General features: G+C 41.4%; 2 protein-coding genes across 2 annotated transcripts in view; both read left to right on the forward strand.

The window, feature by feature from the left end:
* Positions 1 to 18,824, forward strand: part of ATP13A5 (ATPase 13A5) — a 141,210-nt gene that overhangs the window by 106,123 nt on the left and 16,263 nt on the right. The gene's annotated exons all lie outside the window — the stretch shown is intronic.
* Positions 774 to 2,673, forward strand: LOC122491602 (probable cation-transporting ATPase 13A5). Its single transcript, XM_043594575.1, has 2 exons — positions 774 to 1,152; positions 1,970 to 2,673. The coding sequence occupies exons 1-2, from the start codon at positions 1,071 to 1,073 to the stop codon at positions 2,143 to 2,145; spliced, it is 258 nt and encodes an 85-aa protein (XP_043450510.1). The 5' UTR covers positions 774 to 1,070; the 3' UTR covers positions 2,146 to 2,673.

Below are 18,824 nucleotides of genomic sequence, written 5' to 3' on the forward strand. Positions count from 1 at the left end.
TTGAAGAAGGTTTACTGACTTGCGTGTTTATTTCTTCTATCTCCCAAGTCCTACCAGCATGATAGAAAATAAATAACATCAAAGAAAACTAGAGAGGTGATTAAGTGCAGACAGATTTCTATCATTTCTGTAAGATGAAAAGTAGGTGGGGGGCGGTGAATGGAGTCTGAATCAGTAGGGATGGAAGAAGTGTGGTCTACACCATGCCAGAGAGAGAGATGGCGAGAGGGAAGTTGCTCCACCCTGTAGAGCCTGACAGGCAGAGACTCAGCTCTATCACGTACTGTGGAAGGTAGACGTGGGACAGGACTGAACATGGGAGATTGTACCCAACAAGGTTAGGTCCTTAGGTCTCCAGCTCCTTCTGCAATCTTAACTCCTCCCTGGGCAGAAAAAGGAACAATGCGAGATTAAGAAAGAGATCTTGGCCCCCCACGTTGACTTTTTAAAAAGTCACCTGAGATTTATTCCATTCCTGAGGTGAGTTCCTATAAAATGAGTGTAACCCAGTTAGACTCCAAGCTTCCAATTTCAAATTCTGATAACTTTTTGAAGGCTTAGCTGATATCATATATTTTCTGGAGGTTACAGATGGAGGTTGAAAGGAATGATTCCATATTCAACTGTTACCGTAGTATCCCGTAGACTTACTAAATGCCTAACTAAACTGATTACCAGGTCACAAAAAAGGTCTTTGAAATTAAAAACAAAATATGTGTGATTAACAAAAATTTTAGAAACCAAGAGAAGAGTTGGTTGATAAACACATTCTGTTAAAAAATGGAGTTGAAAAATGGAAGAAGTTGCTAAAAGATATAAAAATAGTTGCCCCAGGGAAGGAGAGGGGGTGAATAGGGGTGGAGACAGGGATTATTGGTTTTCATCATAAGCTTTTGGGTTCTTTTTTATTTTTAAAACATATGCATGCATTACATTGATAAAATTTAGAAAAAGTTTTTTAAGGAAGAAATAAATTCAACCGTCAAGACTCCATAAATAAGTTTAATATTTTCTCCTGAATCCCAAGAGAGAAGGTGGAGTCAGACTTGACATTTCTGGGACTTCTCATAATGGAGAATCGCTTGAAAAAAGAAAGCAAGTCAGTCTTGAAGGAACTGCATGAAGCCTGCATCAGGACCGTGATGATTACAGGTGTGTACTTCTGGAGGCCTGACACGTTCAATGTATCCCAGGCGTCAGAAAAAGACCATGTGAGCTAAGTGGGTTCATGTGGCTGAGGCAGAAGGAAAAATACTTAGCTGTCATGTGTTACTGTTCTTTGACTCCTGTTCTTGCGGCACAAGTGCAGCAGCTCCAAGATGACTGTGAGATTTGGTAGCAGAGACCATACTTCATTCTCTTTGTCTAATGCCCCTTCTCCCTACTTGGGCTTGGTCCAGAGTTAATAGGCTCACAGTAAATGTTTAAACACAAGAACGGATACGTGCTCATCAAGAACCCCAGTGAGGCTTCTGTGTAAAGGGTGTAAGACTCTACTGAGCTGTCCTTTAGGGCTGTGGGGCAGGCATAGCATATGCTGATCCAGTCCACGCATGGCCCAGCCCTCAGTGTTCTAGTCTCTGTTTGACTGCAATCCGGATCCCCAAAATGGTTCCATGCGATCGGAGTGGGCCCGTGTTATCTTCACCACTTGGGGCTCTCAGTCTTCTGAGGGTTCATCAAAAAGCACGTAACCATTTCCTTATTCATCCTTGCATGTTTTGGAAATATTCAGTGTTGAAGACATGCTGCCATTGTGGCAGGGAGATGCAGACATTGTTTTTGACCACTAGAGACAGACAGGCTTGGGCAAGACGGACAGACAAATGGTTATCAAATAAGGCCAAAAGTGGGAAATGCCCCCCAAAGAGCACCAATATTGGGGTATGCCCACTCAGAGGAGGCAGAGCTCAATTTGAGCTGCTGAGAGATTTACACAGAAAGCAAGCTGACTCTCTTTGTCATCTAGGTGACAACCTTCAAACAGCGATTACTGTGGCAAAGAATTCTGAAATGATTCCTGGAGGAAGCCAAGTGATCCTTGTTGAAGCCAATGAACCAGAAGATTTTGTTCCTGCCTCTGTGACTTGGCAGCTGGTTGAGAACCAGGAGAATGGACCAGAGAAGAATGTGAGCAAATGTTAGAAGGCCCCTTGGTGGCCTGGGCCGATGGCATATAGCCCTGGCCTGGGCAGCCTTCTCTGGGCGTTAGAAGTCACCAAAGTCAAAACCCTTCACAGCTGGAGGTTCTGAAGTTTGCAAAGCATTTAGCATTTCCACTAGCACTTCTCGCCTTGGCTGCATGAAGAAATCACCTGGAAGAGTTTTAAAGCTTCCAGTGCCAAGGTTTTACTGGTTAAATCCAAATCTCTGGGTTGGGAGCTGGCATCAGCCCATGATTCCAATGTGGCTGGGAACTTATGTCCATATTTCCCATTTGAATCTCATAGTTGGCCTATACAGTTGACAAACTGTTCAATTCACAAATGTGAAAACTGAGGTCCAACAAGGTAAACTTGCCCAAGACACACCACTGGCAAGTTGCAGAGCAGGAAATCAAATTTAGGTCTGTCTGATAGCACCCAGATCCATGGGCATTTACTTGTTTATTTTTTTAAAGACTTTTCAGAAATACTTTTTAAGTTAAAAAAAAATTTAATGTTTATTTTGTGTGAGAGAGAGAGAAACAGATTGCAAGCTGAGGAAGGGCGGAGAGAGAGGAAGACAGAATCTGAAGCAGGCTCCAGGCTCTGAGCTGTCAGCACAGAGTCCGACGTGGGGCTCAAACTCACTAACTGTGAGATCATGACCTGAGCTGAAGTTGGACGCTTAACCCACTGAGCCACCCAGAAGCCCCCAGATCCATGGCCATTTAGATTGTGCTGTGTTCGTGACATTAAGTTAGCAAGTGTCAAGCTTTTCGAGATAGCAACTTTCCTGTGCTTTTGTGAAAAAAATGGGCTGCAGCCTGACATCCTATCATTAAATGTGGCACCTCTGCCTTTGTCTGAATTCCAGATGGTCCTCCAGGTGATAAATTACAAAAATGCTCCCTTCCTTCAGGCTGACCAGCCCTTTGGATTGTTAAATGTAGAGTAGGCCTTGTACAGTATACAAACTGCACAACTGTACAGTGACCCTACCCCTACTTGGCTCAAACCCCATCATATTGGCTGTAAAAGATGACAGCTCTATCTGCACTTTCAGCAGATTTCTGGTGCTTATATCCTTGCAAACTCACTTGCTTCTGTGTCAATGCATGTTGCCTCCATTTCACTGTGTGATAAAAATCAGGTCTTCACTAATTTTTAACAAACAGTCCACTCACACTACCCACTCACTAATTTAATACCTTTACTGAAGTTTTGGCCATCGCTGGGTAGTCTGGCTCCCTCCCACCACTTTCCCTATCCAACTTTCTATTGAAAGCAGAAGGAATTCTTTCCTTGCCTCATGTGGAATGCTTTAAGCATATTTTTGTTGGCTATTTTGCAGTTGGGAGAAGGGGCGTGGAAAGAGAGGGGTGTATCTCCTTGCCTCCCAATTCAGAATATGAAGATGAATTCCTCTAGTGAAAAGAATGTTCTCACCTTCTATGCTATTTGAACTCAGAGTTCTACACTAATGTAAGGACCCCTGAGAAATGTTGCATGAAAAAGCATGATCAGCTGTCAACACTGTGAGTGCATGTGCATTCATCGGGTGCTCTCTCTTGGGGCTGAGCCAGGTAGAGCTAGATTGCAGTGATGGGAGCACATTGACAAGTGGAGGGCAGGAGAGAAAGAGCCGGTGCAATGGAACATAGGGCATGGAAGAGGAGTGGAACACCATGAAGGAACATGTTGCCTGTTGAGGTGGGGAGAAGGCAGGTGCTATAAGGAGCTAGGCTCTGAAGAAAGAGTCTGCCTATTTTACAAGGAAGAAATTGGGGAATGATTGGTGAGTGAATGACTGGTAAAAGATCTTAGGAAATAAAAGCATGAAGAGGAGAGGAAAGAGGAGGGAAGAATGTTTTCTACTCTTCCTTGGAATCACTACCTCGGAAGGATTTCCTCAGCAGACTGACATACATGTATGAACTCCTAGGACATGATCCTGAGCATTGTGTTGTCAATGTCTCATATGTTCATATAATTTGGGAAGGACATTTTGAGTGTCTTCTTCATCGGAGTCTAGGTTCCATGGACAAATTGCACATTATGTATTTGCTGGCCCTCACACTATTGCATAACTTGAATACACTTCCTTCCATAAAACATAGGAAAGCAGAGACATTCTTTAAGAGCCCATGTGGAAACAATGCCCTTTTGAATTTAGGAAACCTGCGTTAACATTGGGAACAGTTCGGTGCCTGATGGAGCAAGAGGGAGCTGTTACCATTTTGCAATGAGTGGGAAATCCTACCAAGTGATATTTCAGCATTTCAACAGCTTGCTTCCAAAAGTAAGTACTGGTGAAATGTTTTGTTTTGCTCTCAAATTAGTGAGGCAAAAAAAAAAAAAATGAAGAAGAGAATAGTGAAGGTGATGATCAGTGAGGTTGTCTCAGATTTGGGGAATAAACACCCCCAAAGGTGCTCCTTCAGAAGTTCCCCAGCCCTACCTGATCCTGCACATGCGCATGACCCCCTCTTCAGAGTCTGAGCTCTGGTACAGCTCTTCACCCCCCCATGGCCAGCCCAATCCCAGTCTGCCTCCTCCTTTCCCTTCCCAGCAGGGAGGACCTCCAAATAGTTCCAAATGTGCTGCCTGTTTTGTGGGTCAGCCTCTCTCTGAAAGCCACCAACTCATGTCAGGTTGAGCTCTATTCCCCTTCCTGTCTGGATTCTTAAATTACAGCAGCAGGAAACAAAGACCCCGTGGTTTATTTTCAAAATCATTTGTTATCTTGTCCTCTGTGTGTCTATTTAAAAATAGTGCTGTGCAGGGTTGTGCTGTCAGTGTGAAGGAGATAAGCTGAGGGCAAGCAACCATCTGTTAGCAGTTTCTTGAAAATTCTGTCACCTTAACAGACAAGACCATTGAATCTAGACCCCAGAGGCTTCTAGAAAGCTCTAGTGCAGTACCTAATTGAGGAGATGGGGAAGCTGAGACTCAGAGAGTTTAGGTCCCTTGTCTAAGCTTTGCCCAGCTAGTGGGACCAGAGCTGAGAATGGAACGTTGGTCTCCACTCCTCACCTATCGCTTTTCCTCTATCTATGCTGCAATTGTGGTGATAGTGTTTAGTAGAAAGAACTGTATTTCCTTAAGCATTTTTGTCCCATATACTCTGCTGCTTTTCAGCTATTATTAACTAGAGCTTATCCCATCTCAGAAAAATGGCCAGGAAAAAAGTCATAAAGTTGTGATGGGAGATGAAAGTGAAAGTTAAATATTAAAGCATTGAGTCCCCTTTCTCCCTGTCCTGACATTTGGGCTAACGACACACCACCTATTGCTATATTCAAACAGTGTCTGGGAATGACTTTCAGGGCTGTTCTTTTTTTAAAAAAGTGTCCTTGGGGGCTGCTGGGTGGCTCAGGTGGTTAAGTGTCCAACTCTTGATTTTGGTTCAGGTCATGATCTCGTGGTTCATAAGATCGAGTCCCATGGTGGGTCCGTGCTCACAGCAGAGAGCCTGCTTGGGATTCTCTCTCTCTCTCTCTCTCTCTCTCTATTCCCTCTCTGACCCTCCCCTGCTCTCTCTCTGTCCCTTTCTCTCTAAATAAATAAACTTTAAAAATTAAAAATAGTGTTCATCCTAATCTTATTGCAGTAGTTGTTTTTCTCTTTAGATCCTGGTGAATGGAACCATTTTTGCAAGAATGTCTCCTGGGCAGAAATCTAGTCTTATTGAAGAATTTCAGAAATTAAAGTAGGTATTATTGCACGAAAGGAGAGTGTATTCATTATCTATTGCTGCTTAACAAATTAGCCCCACATTTAGTGGCTCAGAGTAACACCACTTATTTTACATTCCAATGGGTCAGAAAGCCATGTGTGCCTAGCTGAGTCTTCCGGCTCAGGCCTCTCACAAGGCTGCAGTTGGGTGTTAAGCAAGGACTGCAGCTACCTCAGTGCTGGAGGAGGAAGGACCCGCCACTGGCCTCCCTCACGTGCTGTTGGCAGGATTTTTTAGTTCCCTGTAGCTGTTGGACAGAAGCCACCTTCTGCTCCTTGCTACATGGATCATTTCATAAGCAGCTCATAGTGTGGTAGCTAGCATCCACAAGAGTGAGCAAAAGAGAGACGGAGAGAGATCACCATTTTTTATATCCTCATCTCAGAAGAGACATCCCATCACTTTTTCTGTATTCTGTTTATTAGAGGCACGTCACTGAGTCTAGCCCAAACCCAGGGAAGGGCTTTATATAACGTCTTGAACACCAGGAGATGGCAATCATAGAGCCATTTTCGAAGCTGCTTACCCCATACAGCATTCCTTCTGTGGCCCATACAGCATAAATTAAAAGATCTGCTTGGATGTGGGGAATAGAAAAAACAGGGGCTTATATATCTCAAAATGAGAAAAATGAAGTGTGTGGGTCATCCCCTGGAATTATTTGAGGTTGGTCCATTAGGTGGAATGATAGTCTCACTGTATCTGGCCCTAGCCATGGTTTGGGTATGGAGGCCAAAAAAAAAAAAAAAGTCCTTTTTTTTTTTAATCTCCTTCAAAAATATAGATAACCATGTACATCAGAGTGAAATGGTTCTTCTTGAGACCAGTCCTACCTATAATTTTCTGGGAATGTTATAATTTCTGAGCTACATATTTCCAGAAAGTGAAAAGGAAAGAGAGTAGTGAAACTTCAGATAATTACTGACAAGTAGTAGCTAAAATCAGGAGACTGCCTTTCACTATTTTGTGTTGCCAAAACATTCTTAGGGAAGTTTTAAAAAGAATGCCTATCAACTCCCATAATGCCTTGAGGCTGGGTTAGTAGCCAGTGTTTAAGTGACTATTTTACTTACATGGTCATTACATGACAGCAGCCGAAGAAAGTAATTTTACCCATCTCAATGCCTAAGAAATTTTGCCAATTTATATGCTTACTTTTGAAAAGCTATATTCTCTTAAAGAAAACTCAATTCAGGAAAATATGCTGTCTCGGAATGAACTGTCTTCTCGATTTCCCCATCTTATTCCTCCTGACTTTATCACTGACAATGCACATAAGGTTGTCTGAGTTGTCTTCTGAATTCAGGGAGCACTTGAAGATGTAAGATTCTTTGTGTGATATAAAGACTAAATATGTGATTTGAGCCTGAAGAAAAGGACCCACTTCAGCAAATGTACACAGTCATGACATGCGTGTGAGCCCATGAAATGTTTATAAGAATATTTTCGTATATACCTGACAAATATTGGGTTGAATCTTATGAGTTTGTTTTGACCATTTTTGACTTATAAAAATGACTATCTCTTATGTGTCAGCTAATCATAAGGAAACTGTCCAAGAACTTTATTTTTTGCCTGTATTGGTTTTGTTATTACTCTTCTATTCATGCTGTGGTGTTTGCACACCAAACTGGTAGCGATTAGGAGCATATGCTCTCATATCACTCCAGAATGCCTCAAGATTATGTGTATATGTTTTTGGTTCTATCTGTTCAACCATTTCCCAAAGGTTTCTCATCCTAGTGTCTAAATTTCCACTGGCATCAGCCACCAAAAAACACAGATGGATCAGGTTATTCGGTGCATCAGGTGTGGGAAGTGCTGTGATTATGGCTGCACACGCTTAAGCTTAGCCCTGATGGATACAATCATCCAGGACTTGTTTTGAAATGTGTAATCTTCTTGGTGGCCGTCCTTGGCAAAATCACTGTCATTTCCAAATGGTGGAAACAAATACAACAGCCTTATTCCTCTGGGGATATTTCTCTCCAAGTCATTTGCCACGAGCCTGATGCCACGTGTGTTCAACACACACATACATCACGTGTGAGTTGGTTTTGATGAAAATTACCCAAGAGAGGTGTTAAGGCATTGTTTTTTATCCATCCCCTGCAGTTACTACGTGGGCATGTGCGGAGATGGAGCTAATGACTGTGGGGTGAGTAGAACACATGAGTGGTAAAGGCCGAGTGAAGGAAACGTTTGAAACTGATGGTTTAAAGTGCTGAATTATGAATAAAATCATGTATGCATAACATATCAGTGAAATCGCAGACCAAACTATGTGGCTATGACAAACTATAGACAGACCTAAATTAAATAATTCTCAGCAGATGCTTTCCCATACACAAGAGAAAGCAGTACGTGTTTTAGACTCTGAGTGTTGAAGATATGGTTGAAATAATAGCTCACCTTGAAGATTTATGTGCATAAGCAAATATTTTCAGTACAAAATCTTCAGCACAAAACTGAACGGAATTGCTTTTTATTTCCAAAGCCTACTAGATCCTTAGGATCTGGGTAGTTGTGTTCCTCTCTTTTTAACTATTTTCGTTTAAGTTCTGAGGAAAATTGTGTTCACACTTAGAGATCTATTATGAATTTTTCTACCTTATGTTTCATGAGAAGACGCTCGTTGTTAGTCTATGATTCAAAACCTAAAATGAGTTTCCCATTCCCATAATTATGTAGAAATTAGAACAAAACAAATAATAAGTGCTAAAAAAGGACATAGTCTCTGCCCCTAATATTCATTATCTAGTGGTGGAAAGAATCATGCATAATATTAACCCAAACAGGGGTTCATGGGTGGCTCTGTTAGTTAAGCATCCGACTTCGGCTCAGGTCATGCTCTTGCAGCTCGTGAGTTCGAGCCCTGTGTCAGGCTCTGTACTAACAGCTCAGAGCCTGGAGACTGCTTTGGATTCTGTGTCTCCCTCTCTCTCTGCCTTTCTCCTGCTCATGCTCTGTCTCCTTCAAAAATAAACATTAAACATATATTAACCCAAGCATAAAACAGATGATCTCTAAAATATGTAATAGAGATAAAAAATACTAAGAGAGATTAGAGGGAGAAGGAATTATTCTAATGTGTATTGAACATGAATTTAGTATGTGCCAGCCATGGTAAACAGAAGCTTTGCAATTCTACAGAACTACAGAACTACGAAATCTCATTTTATGCTCATACAATTCTTATGGGATTAAAAAATTGACTCTGGCCTCCTTATTGGCCACTGTCTGCTCTATGCTCTCTCTGGGCCATTTCGAGTCTTGCAACAATGAATTAGCCTTTATTTTAGTGAGGCAACACAGGTCCTGGAAGGATGTGTGATAAGTACGATTCGGTCCCTGTCTCCAGTGAAGATGCTGTGAGCCCCGTACTTCGTCCCAACAGTTAACTGGTTGGCTATATCAGGCAGCCTAAGGAAAGGTGGGGATTTGATATTTTTTCCTATCGTTCGTGAAGATGGTCTGCTGAGTGTAAGAACTGTGATGAGGAAGACCTCCACACATACCCATCCAAATGCTATCACCTTTTCAGTAGACTTCTTGAATGATTCCTTCCTTTTGCTTATCACATCTACATCCGCACAAGCAATGCACACACATGCATATGAACGCACGCACCACTCTTTTGCCCCAGGAGCATCGTTTAGCTGGCGCCTCTTTGGTTGATGACTTTCTGGATCTGGAGGGGGATAGTACTCCATGTGGAGGGACAGCATAAACAGACACCCAGGGCTGGAAGTTTACAGGGTTATAAACTCAATAATGTGAAGAATAGCTCATGGTGTTCAAATAGAACGTGGCCCGAGGAGTCATGGGTGTAATGTGGATTTATCCTTCTAGGCTTTGAAAATGGCTCATGCGGGCATTTCGCTGTCAGAGCAGGAGGCATCTGTGGCCTCCCCTTTCACCTCGAAAATAGCCAACATCGCGTGTGTGCCTCATCTCATCAGGTAAGCCACTAGTTCCCTTCCACCCTCATGACCGACGGGCTCATTGTCTGGCTCTGTACAGAATTCAACCACAATTTAAAGTGATAAGTGTCACACAGAGGTATGGGTACAGTGCTATCCAAGCACCAGTTAAGGGGCCATTTGTGCTGCTTGGGAATGCTGGTAAAAACCACAAAAAGTGACCTTTGCCGAGGCTGAAAGGATGAAAGGCTATATTGTATGGACAGTTGAAAGGTAGAGTTGATATTTAAAAACTGATTGCATTTCTTACTTCTCTCCCTTATCTTGTATGTTGGGTGCTTACTGGAACCTTCCTCCTGGGGATTGGGAAGGGTGAGGCAGCATAAAGAAAACACTCCATCACATAGCCTCCCCAGATAATGTTATCTCTCCAAGTTACCAATCAGCAAATATCCAAAATGATCACAAGCAATCTAGGGAAGGGGAAGGAATTAAAGACCATTTATTTTGTCAAGATAGTTCCCTCGCCTCCATTCTGCTCTCATTACTGATTTTCGTCTCTACTCATACTTTAAATGTAGTTAAGAATAAAATGTTAGGTTTTATATTTTGTTCACAAATTGTACTCTTCTGTTGCTCCCTGTAACACTGTGGGGTAACTTTAGGCCATCTTCACAGCCAGTGGTTTGAAAGACATCCCTGAAACTTGAAGTTTATTCCAAAGGGATGAACATGAAGTTCTCCAGCATGTCCCCTGGTGCATCTGTGCATCTGAATGGGCACCTACTAGCAGGAGTTACCTAAAGGTGCTAGGCTTGAAATTCTATGCCTATGTCTGGTTGCATAGCAAATAGACAGCTTGACACATCTCTCTGATCTCGGGGTGCCTGCCCCTGTGTCCTTCCACACACCCTCAAACATCAGCAGCTCTCCTGCCTCCAGAGCAGGAGACTCCTCTTCCTAACTCCCATGTTCTCTGCTTCTGAGAACTATCTGGTCCTTAGAGCCCCCAGAACTTCAGAGCAATCTGAACTCTCTCCTTTCTTCATCCATAGCCAAGCAGGCACTATGTTTTACTGGATTGTCTTGGGAGACTGTCTCCAAGTCCTCTCTTTACTCTCTACTGCCTTAAATTTGGTTCCTAGCCAGTGACTACGAAATGAGAGTGCCCAGGACCCTGTCCCTACGTCAATACAACTCATGGAGCTTTTTAAAATATTGTGCTTGGCAATATGGTGGATAAAGGATGAGACAGATTTTGTCCTGGAAGACTCATATTCCAGTAAAGGTACAGAGAGATAGAAATATAATCACAAAACAGAGAATCATCTGCCTGATCAGTGAGAAGTGCTCAACAAATTAGTTTTAAAAAAATTAATGCTCAAACAATATGGTAATTGTTCCAGTAGTTCCGATTGGTAACTCAAGCCAGGAGGGAAGGTTTCAGGAGGGGAACTGGGACTTGAAGGATGGATAGGAAGTACGTAAACGGGAAGGAGGTGGGAGAACATTCCAAGTGGGAGAAGTGGAGAGCCACATTTAGAAATGGGATTTTAACTGGAGAGTGTAGAGCCCAGTAGCCCAGGCTTCTCAGCCCCCTTAAGCCTCCTGTTGGGAGGCTTCTCAGGTGGGAGTTATGGAGGGTAAGCTGGAGCAACAGGTGTGGAGGGAGTTTAAACTCTTGGATGGTTGCACAAGTGCCTATTTGATCCATCTGAGAGGCAGTGCAATTTGAACTTCAGATGCTGTCTCACACACATGGCCCAATTCATTTGTGAATGGAATGCAGTGTTTTAAGATACACATCATGGTGTAAAATTTCTCTAGTGGCAGATGGTTTAGTAAGACTCAAGGTAGAAGCTCTTTGCTTTTTTATTTCCTAGATTCATAAAAATTAGATATGGTTCAGCTCTGTTAGGCCCATTTTACCCTTGCTATCCTTGATGTATGCTTATTTCTGAGAAAACATCTTCCAGAGGCGTAGCGAGGTACAGTTTTAAATGCATAGAGCCACAAGTTTTCATTTGTATCTTTTGAAACATGACTGACTTGCTGCTAGAGTGGAAGCCTTTTAGGATAAGGACTGCACCTTATTCATTTCTGTATTATTGTGCCCAGCACTAAGCTGGACACAACAGAGCACTGGAGGAATGTTTGTAGGCTGCATAAATAAATGAATTGGCTTCTTAAAATTCATAATTATAGGAGTAATTTTGGAGACCCATACTTTATTTAGAATGGCTTCTTGAGCCCTTCACAAAAGGAGAAAAAGGATGAAACCACAAAGTTTATGTCAGAAAACGGTCTAGGCTTCACATGCCTGACCCACTCTCAGCTTGTCTGCTGCTGCACCCTCTGTGCTGAAAACAAATGTTAGTGCCTCACAGCCTGGTGGAGGACATCTGCCCAACGCATCCTGGCCCATCCCTCCCAAACATTCTCATCCTGCCTGAGCCCAGGTGGTTATTAGTTTGTCTTTTAAGGTTTTCCTTCTCGAGTCCCCATTTCATTGACAAAGGCTTCAAGTAGCACTAATGCCCATGTCAATGTGGGGTGGTGGTTGTGGTGGTGACATGGGTTGCCCCCCCATGTGAATTCGCTTCTGCTTTGATGAGAGCAGGCTGCAGGAGGGGTTTTTTGCCAAGTTCACCATCCCTCCATCACGTGTTCCTGCCTTGTGTTGTTGTCTTCTTTGGCCTGTCATAACCCACCACCACACCAAGCCTCAGTTAAGGGAATAGCAGCCAAACAGGATTTTTCAAGGTGGGGTGGATATTTACTTTTTAACCTGCGGTTTTTACTGTTGTCTTTATGTCTTTTGAAGGGCACACCAGCTCAGATTATTACCATGGGTTCTCTCTGGAGTATGGAAACCAACAAAAGCCAATTCATCTCACATATTGGAGTCACACCCGTACTTCCTAACATGCAAAAGCACCTGTCCTTTAGCTTAATGTCTCCATGGGACTCCAAAACATACAGACTTCAGTTCTCAGAAGCCTGTTGTTAGGATGTAAAGAGTCACAGCTGAGTGAATGCTTGACATTTTGTATCTCATCATAATGTCATGTGTTTGTAATATATGTGTTAATCTTTTGAATTCACTGAAAATAAAGACTGTGCCTGATTCATTTATATCCTCCATGACTCTTAGCACAATGCTGGTACCTTATAAGCCCTAAATAAAAGTGAGTCAATGAGTGAGGTCATGATAGAAGCTGAAAATGAATGAACAGATGAGTGTTTCAACAAATAATTGAGACGATGACTCATTGATTAAGTGAATGTATATCAACAAGCTATTAAATTTGAACTCCCTTTGAAATATAAAAGACTGGGAGATGTATATTATGCATAACCAGTTATTTTTATCTTTTCTTAAACAGAGAAGGCCGAGCTGCTCTGGTTTCATCCTTTGGGGTATTTAAATACTTGACCATGTATGGCATAATCCAATTTATTGGTGCATCACTGCTCTATTGGGTATGAACCAAAATAATTTCTTCCCAGTTTTAATTGCATTTACATACTTGGTTTGTACTTGGGGGTGTGGGTCCTACACAGGATTTAATGTTTTATAAATAAATGACATTTCTCAAAACAGATGTCTGCAAACTTGGGAACTTGGCATAACTGCACACACAGCATGGAGCTAGAAATAAGTAGCTAGAGATCAGTTTTCTAGCAGTGCTGTTTTCTTCTAGATAACCTAAGATACTTGACCTCTTCAAGCATTTAGTTCTCCACTTGGAGTATGAAGAGAACTTCAGAACAGCTTAAATACAACTCAACAAGAAGCCAGTCTCCAACTATGGGCAAAAGACTAAGAAGAGATAAAAAGAAAGAGAAGTTCTGGAATTTGACCTTAAAGGGCTCAAAAACTAGAAAAACTCACATATTGGAGCTTTACTTCTGAAGTCACGCAGAAGTTAGACACATAGACATGTCATTAGTAAAGGATTAGCATTTAAAAATTTAAAAAAAAGACTTGCAATTAAATGATAAAAATAATCACTTACAAATAATCACTTACAAATTAAATAGCTATATGGAAGAGATATGTATAAGTTGAAAATCATTATTTCAGTCATAACTTGCTCTACAGTAAAATGATCCAACAGACTCAGGGAGTGCTTCAGAGAGCATTTATTACTATACTGCTTTCCTGGGATATTTGAGACATGAATGAGGACCACAGGTCTCTAGCATCTGGTGGGCTATCATGCACAAGAAGCACACACAGAGGGCTAAGGGGCAGCCAGGTGGGTAGAAACAGAAACTGGACTGGGAGTCAGAAAACCTAGATTCAAATTCTGCCTTTATCACTAAGAACATACTAGATCTTGCCCTTGGCCAAGCCTTTATATGCCTCTGGGAGGTCAGGCTGGCAGATCCCCATAGTTCTATGAAAACGGCTTCCGGAACAAATACTGAAGCTGCCTGTGAAAATTCCTCCCTGTTTCATGTCACCCTGCCTATATGTAACTGCACCATTCTGAGGGGGAAAGAAGAGGAAGGATGTGAGAAAGAAATGTAAAGAGGACAGAGAATTAGAGGATGAGAACCATTGGGAACCCATTTAAGGAGGATGAAGAATCATTTGTATCTTCTTAAAAATCTGAAATATTTCTCAGTTCAAAGTCTTCACACACAGAATTGGAATGATAGTCTAGCCTGAAGCCATTCATTCTGATGGTTTAGACCCAGAAAAGAGTGTCCCCCAGAGACCTTAAATTAGAAACTTCAGGGCCTTGGGTTCACACTCTAAAAATCCAGAAATATTTCTCATTTGCATAAATCTGGTTTATAATGGCTCAGACCACGTTATAAGTTAGTGCTCAGTCAGCAGCTATGAAGCACATAAACAGACCTGGCTGCAAAAGGTATTACAAGGCAAATTTCTGGAGGTTATATGCTGACTTTTATATATGACTCCATAAATGTAAACTTCAAACAACTACTGTGTCTACACAGACCTTAGAAAGTCAAGCATACCAGACTGAAGTCTGTAATGGGCTTCCTTGGGAATAGTGGCAGTTGTTCAGTTTGTAAAAGTGAATGGACCCCAAGAGAACTATTTGTGAACTCAATCCATGGATAGGATGGATAGGAACACTTGTTGGATTTCAAATGTTTAAGCTTAAAGTTCCCAGCAGGTATCTTATGTCGAGAATTCAAATGTCCAGGCTGAGACTACAGCTGTCAGAATACTGTGGCCAAAGCCCGGGTGTTTCCCAATGGACTGACTGTTGTTGCTAACATGGAATTAAGTTAAACACTGGGAAAATAGTGATCTGGCTTCATTATCTACCATGAGATGCTAAAGATCATAGGTAAGTTACTTTCAAGGAGGAGAGAAAAATAACAGTTGCTTCCTGGTTACGTTCAGAAAGAGAGTTGGCAATAATAAAAATGCTACAATGGCAGAAGCAACATTTATATTTACTTTTATTTCCTTTCCAGCAGCTACAGCTCTTTGGGAATTACCAGTATCTCATGCAAGACGTAGCCATTACCTTGATGGTCTGTTTAACAAGTAAGTACTTCAGCAAAATAAACAGCATTATTTGTATTTATTTACCCATGACATTCTAGAAATGCTCATACAAATAAACGCTTTTGAGAAAGATACACCTTTACTACTGAAACCACTGTACTTGTGAATTTTTTGAAAGAGGTGTTGGCAGTAAGTGGAGGCTTGAAGTCCTGAGATTTGGCACTAAAACATCCTGATAGGAAATAAGTCTTAGCTTCATAAAATGGTCAATGTATTCTGAGTTCCTTGTAGGTTTGTGTCTTGTACATAGAAAATTGTACAAGAAACCTAGAAAGGGAAATGTTTAAAACCCAAAGGTCACTTTCCATTATTCAGCTATGTTTCACATTGACATGAAACCAGATTTTTGCTAGGTCTTTGACATGTTGAGAACAAATGCGAGCATTTAACTCTAGAAATTCTCTCAAAAGCAAGGTGTGACTCACAGCAGCTACTGCTCATTTCCTTCCTTTGCGATGACACTGCGATAAAGTATTTCTTATCCAAGAACTCAGGGCTTCATACTAACTCTTAATAAGGGAGTAAGGAGAGTGCCTCAACAGAGAGCAAAGAAAAAGAATGACATAGTCATCTCTTTTTCCTTGTTCAACAATGGGACTGTTATGAAAACAGATAAAAAAAAATCAGACAATGCAGGATATCAATAACCTTGAGAATTTCATGTAGCATCTTAAAACATGAAACAGATACATCAACCCTGTGGCAAAATTTACCAGTGTCAGAAGCATAAGTGACATCAATTTCGATTCTTAGGGTGGAAATGTGTATTTTTAGTCCATTAGCCTATTTTTCTGTGCATTATTAATAGTCACATGACTGGAACATTTTGAGTCAATGATATTGCCTTTACAATGTTGGCTATTTTTAAGCACTTTGTATGATTTACTTGTGAACATGGTCGATGATGCTAAAAGAAGAAGAAAAGAAGGAAAAAAAAAACCACCAGGAACTTCCAGGAGCTAAGCTAGCAGCAGTAGCACAAAGGTGAAGGCTATGGCTATTTGCCACCACTCCCTATCTCTGAGAACTTTGGCAAATTATTTATGAAATAATTTTCTGACATGAAATGTTCTCATATGGTTGTGAGGATCAGACAAAACAATGCATGTGAAGGGTACAACACAGTGTGTCACACACTGTAAGCACTCACAGCAAGATGAATACCTCCCTGCACATAATCTCTTTTTCTTCTTTTGAAATAACTGGCTAACTCAGTGAGCCCTTGAACAGAGTTAGAATGCATACAGCTAGGCTGATTGATTCAAAATCCAAAAACGTGGGTAGTAGTGTTTGTGTTTTTCTCCTCTGCCTTCAAACGCTATTGTTTTTCCATCACTGCAAGCCCAATCATCCCACGGGCACATCACTTCCTGGTCAATATCAGGTATTAAAATGATTCATCTTCAGACATCAAAGTCTAGGTATCGTAAATGAACATTTCGTGTTTGCATCCAGGTCAAACTTTTTCTTCCTCTAGATCAAACCTGACCTTGAAGCAAGCAGTGGGAGAGAAGGCCATACTCTCTACTTTCCTTGGGCCCCTTGCTCAGGGAACCTTGGAACAACAAAAGCAAGTGGCCCTTTATACACTTGGGGGTATTGTAGTTTTGTCCTGTCAAGTACCCTCTAATGTGGCAGGCATCTAAACTTCAGGCAATTGGTATGGGATCACTGGTGAGTTTGGGGGTTTTTCAGATTCCTGTGAATTGCTCTGGACTAGACTCCTTCCTGACATGGGTGGTATTCTCTCCCTCTGACTCCCCAGGATTCCTTTCAACAATTGCCTGCTGGTGGTAAATACCACGAAGACTGTTTCTACTGATTGGCTATTGAATCTCCATAACCTTTCTGTTTGTCTTTGCACAGCTAATTAGCTGTGTCTCATTTGCAAATATTTTGGAGAGAAAATTCATTGACCTAACTTGAGTAAGATGTCTACCTTAAGCCAGTCATTTCTGTGAATGAAAATGAGGTCATGTAATTTGGCTCCATTTAGGCCAACCATTTCAGCATGTGGAAGGAGGTACTGTCCAGAGAAAAAGGCTGTAGGAGGGACTCCATCCATTATGTAAATGCATCTCTTACATAAATTCCAACATTTCTTCAAAGATTCCTAAATTTTTTTTTTTTTTTTTGGTTCTTGGTCCCATTAGAGAATATCATGGAACACAGATCTTTTCACCTTAAAAGCCTCATGAGGCACATTCAAAATCTTGCATGTGGTTCAGGTGCGTTCAGAAGGCTCTGGAAATTTGAGTTACACGCTTGAAATGTCCATAATATAAAGCAAGCCACCTGTTTAGGAGAATCACGCCCACATTATATCCAAATAATGCTGAAAAATTATGAGTATCCCTTGAAAATAAAAATTTGAAACTGCTAGGTTCTCCCACATAGCAGGCCCTATACTAATTTCAGTAAGGGACAGGAAATGGTATGAGACTAGATTTCCTCCCTCAACGAGCTCACAGTCTGCTGAGTGCATGTGTTAATGACTAGATTTAATGTGGGACATCCTCACTACAGGGCAGCAAAATGAGAAGAGATACTGATTAATTCTGAATAAAATATAACACTTCACAAGCTTACATTTCTCTCCATGCAACATGATTGCATATATCATCATCATTTTGAAGAAACCTGGGCAATTCAGAAAAGTTTTTTATCCTTTTTGATTCATGAAATCCACACTACTGTAATATGCTTTAGAGCAGAGAATGGGGGCTTCACAGGCTTAAGTTTATTTTACCACCCTGTTGCTCACAAACTATGGGTCTTTATATAAGGGGGCCCTACTTCTCTGAAGCTGTTTCTTCACCTGTAAAATAGAGATGAGATACCTATTTTGCATTGATATTTAAAGAAATAACGTTTAGAGGCGCCTGGGTGGCTCAGTCAGTTGAGCGTCCGACTCTCAATTTCAGTTCAGGTCATGATGTCACAGTTTGTGGGTTCGAGCCCAGCATCGGGCTCCTCGCTGACAGTGCAGAGCCTGCTTGGGATTCTCAGTCTCCCTCTCTCTTTGCCTGCGCCCGCATTGGCTCTCTGTCCCCCTCTCTCAAATTAAATAAACATTAAGAAAAATTAAAAAAAAAAATGATGTGTATAAGACACTTAGCATAGGGTCTGGAACATAGTAGGGGCCCTTAAACGCTAGTCGTTAATTTTACACTCAGATATACACATTCTCTATCAGAAATTATAAGGATTTTTAATATGGGAAAAGTTAAAATATACTTTATGTTAGGACTCTATCAATCAGCTATTACCACATTACTACTGTATAACAAACTTCTCCCCAAAGCCTGGTGGCTTACAATATCATTGCTCTGTAGATAGACTGTCAGTCATCTGGTCTATGTCAGCTGAATCTGATCCGTTTTAGGAGGTAGGTCAGTTGGTCTTGCCCCAGGTTAGGGGTTTCATTCAAGTCAGCTCCACAGTTTTAATTCTGGAGCCAGGCT

The sequence above is a fragment of the Prionailurus bengalensis genome, chromosome C2 (assembly GCF_016509475.1).
Source record: "Prionailurus bengalensis isolate Pbe53 chromosome C2, Fcat_Pben_1.1_paternal_pri, whole genome shotgun sequence".
Taxonomy (NCBI): Eukaryota; Metazoa; Chordata; class Mammalia; order Carnivora; family Felidae; genus Prionailurus; species Prionailurus bengalensis.

What these genes read in the sequence shown, in the direction of transcription:
- LOC122491602 (XM_043594575.1), top strand. Translation starts at nt 1,071, where the DNA reads ATGGAGAATCGCTTGAAAAAAGAAAGCAAGTCAGTCTTGAAGGAACTG. An exon ending in CAGGACCGTGATGATTACAG is followed by an intron (nt 1,153 to 1,969) that starts GTGTGTACTTCT and finishes TTTGTCATCTAG; the next exon opens with GTGACAACCTTCAAACAGCG.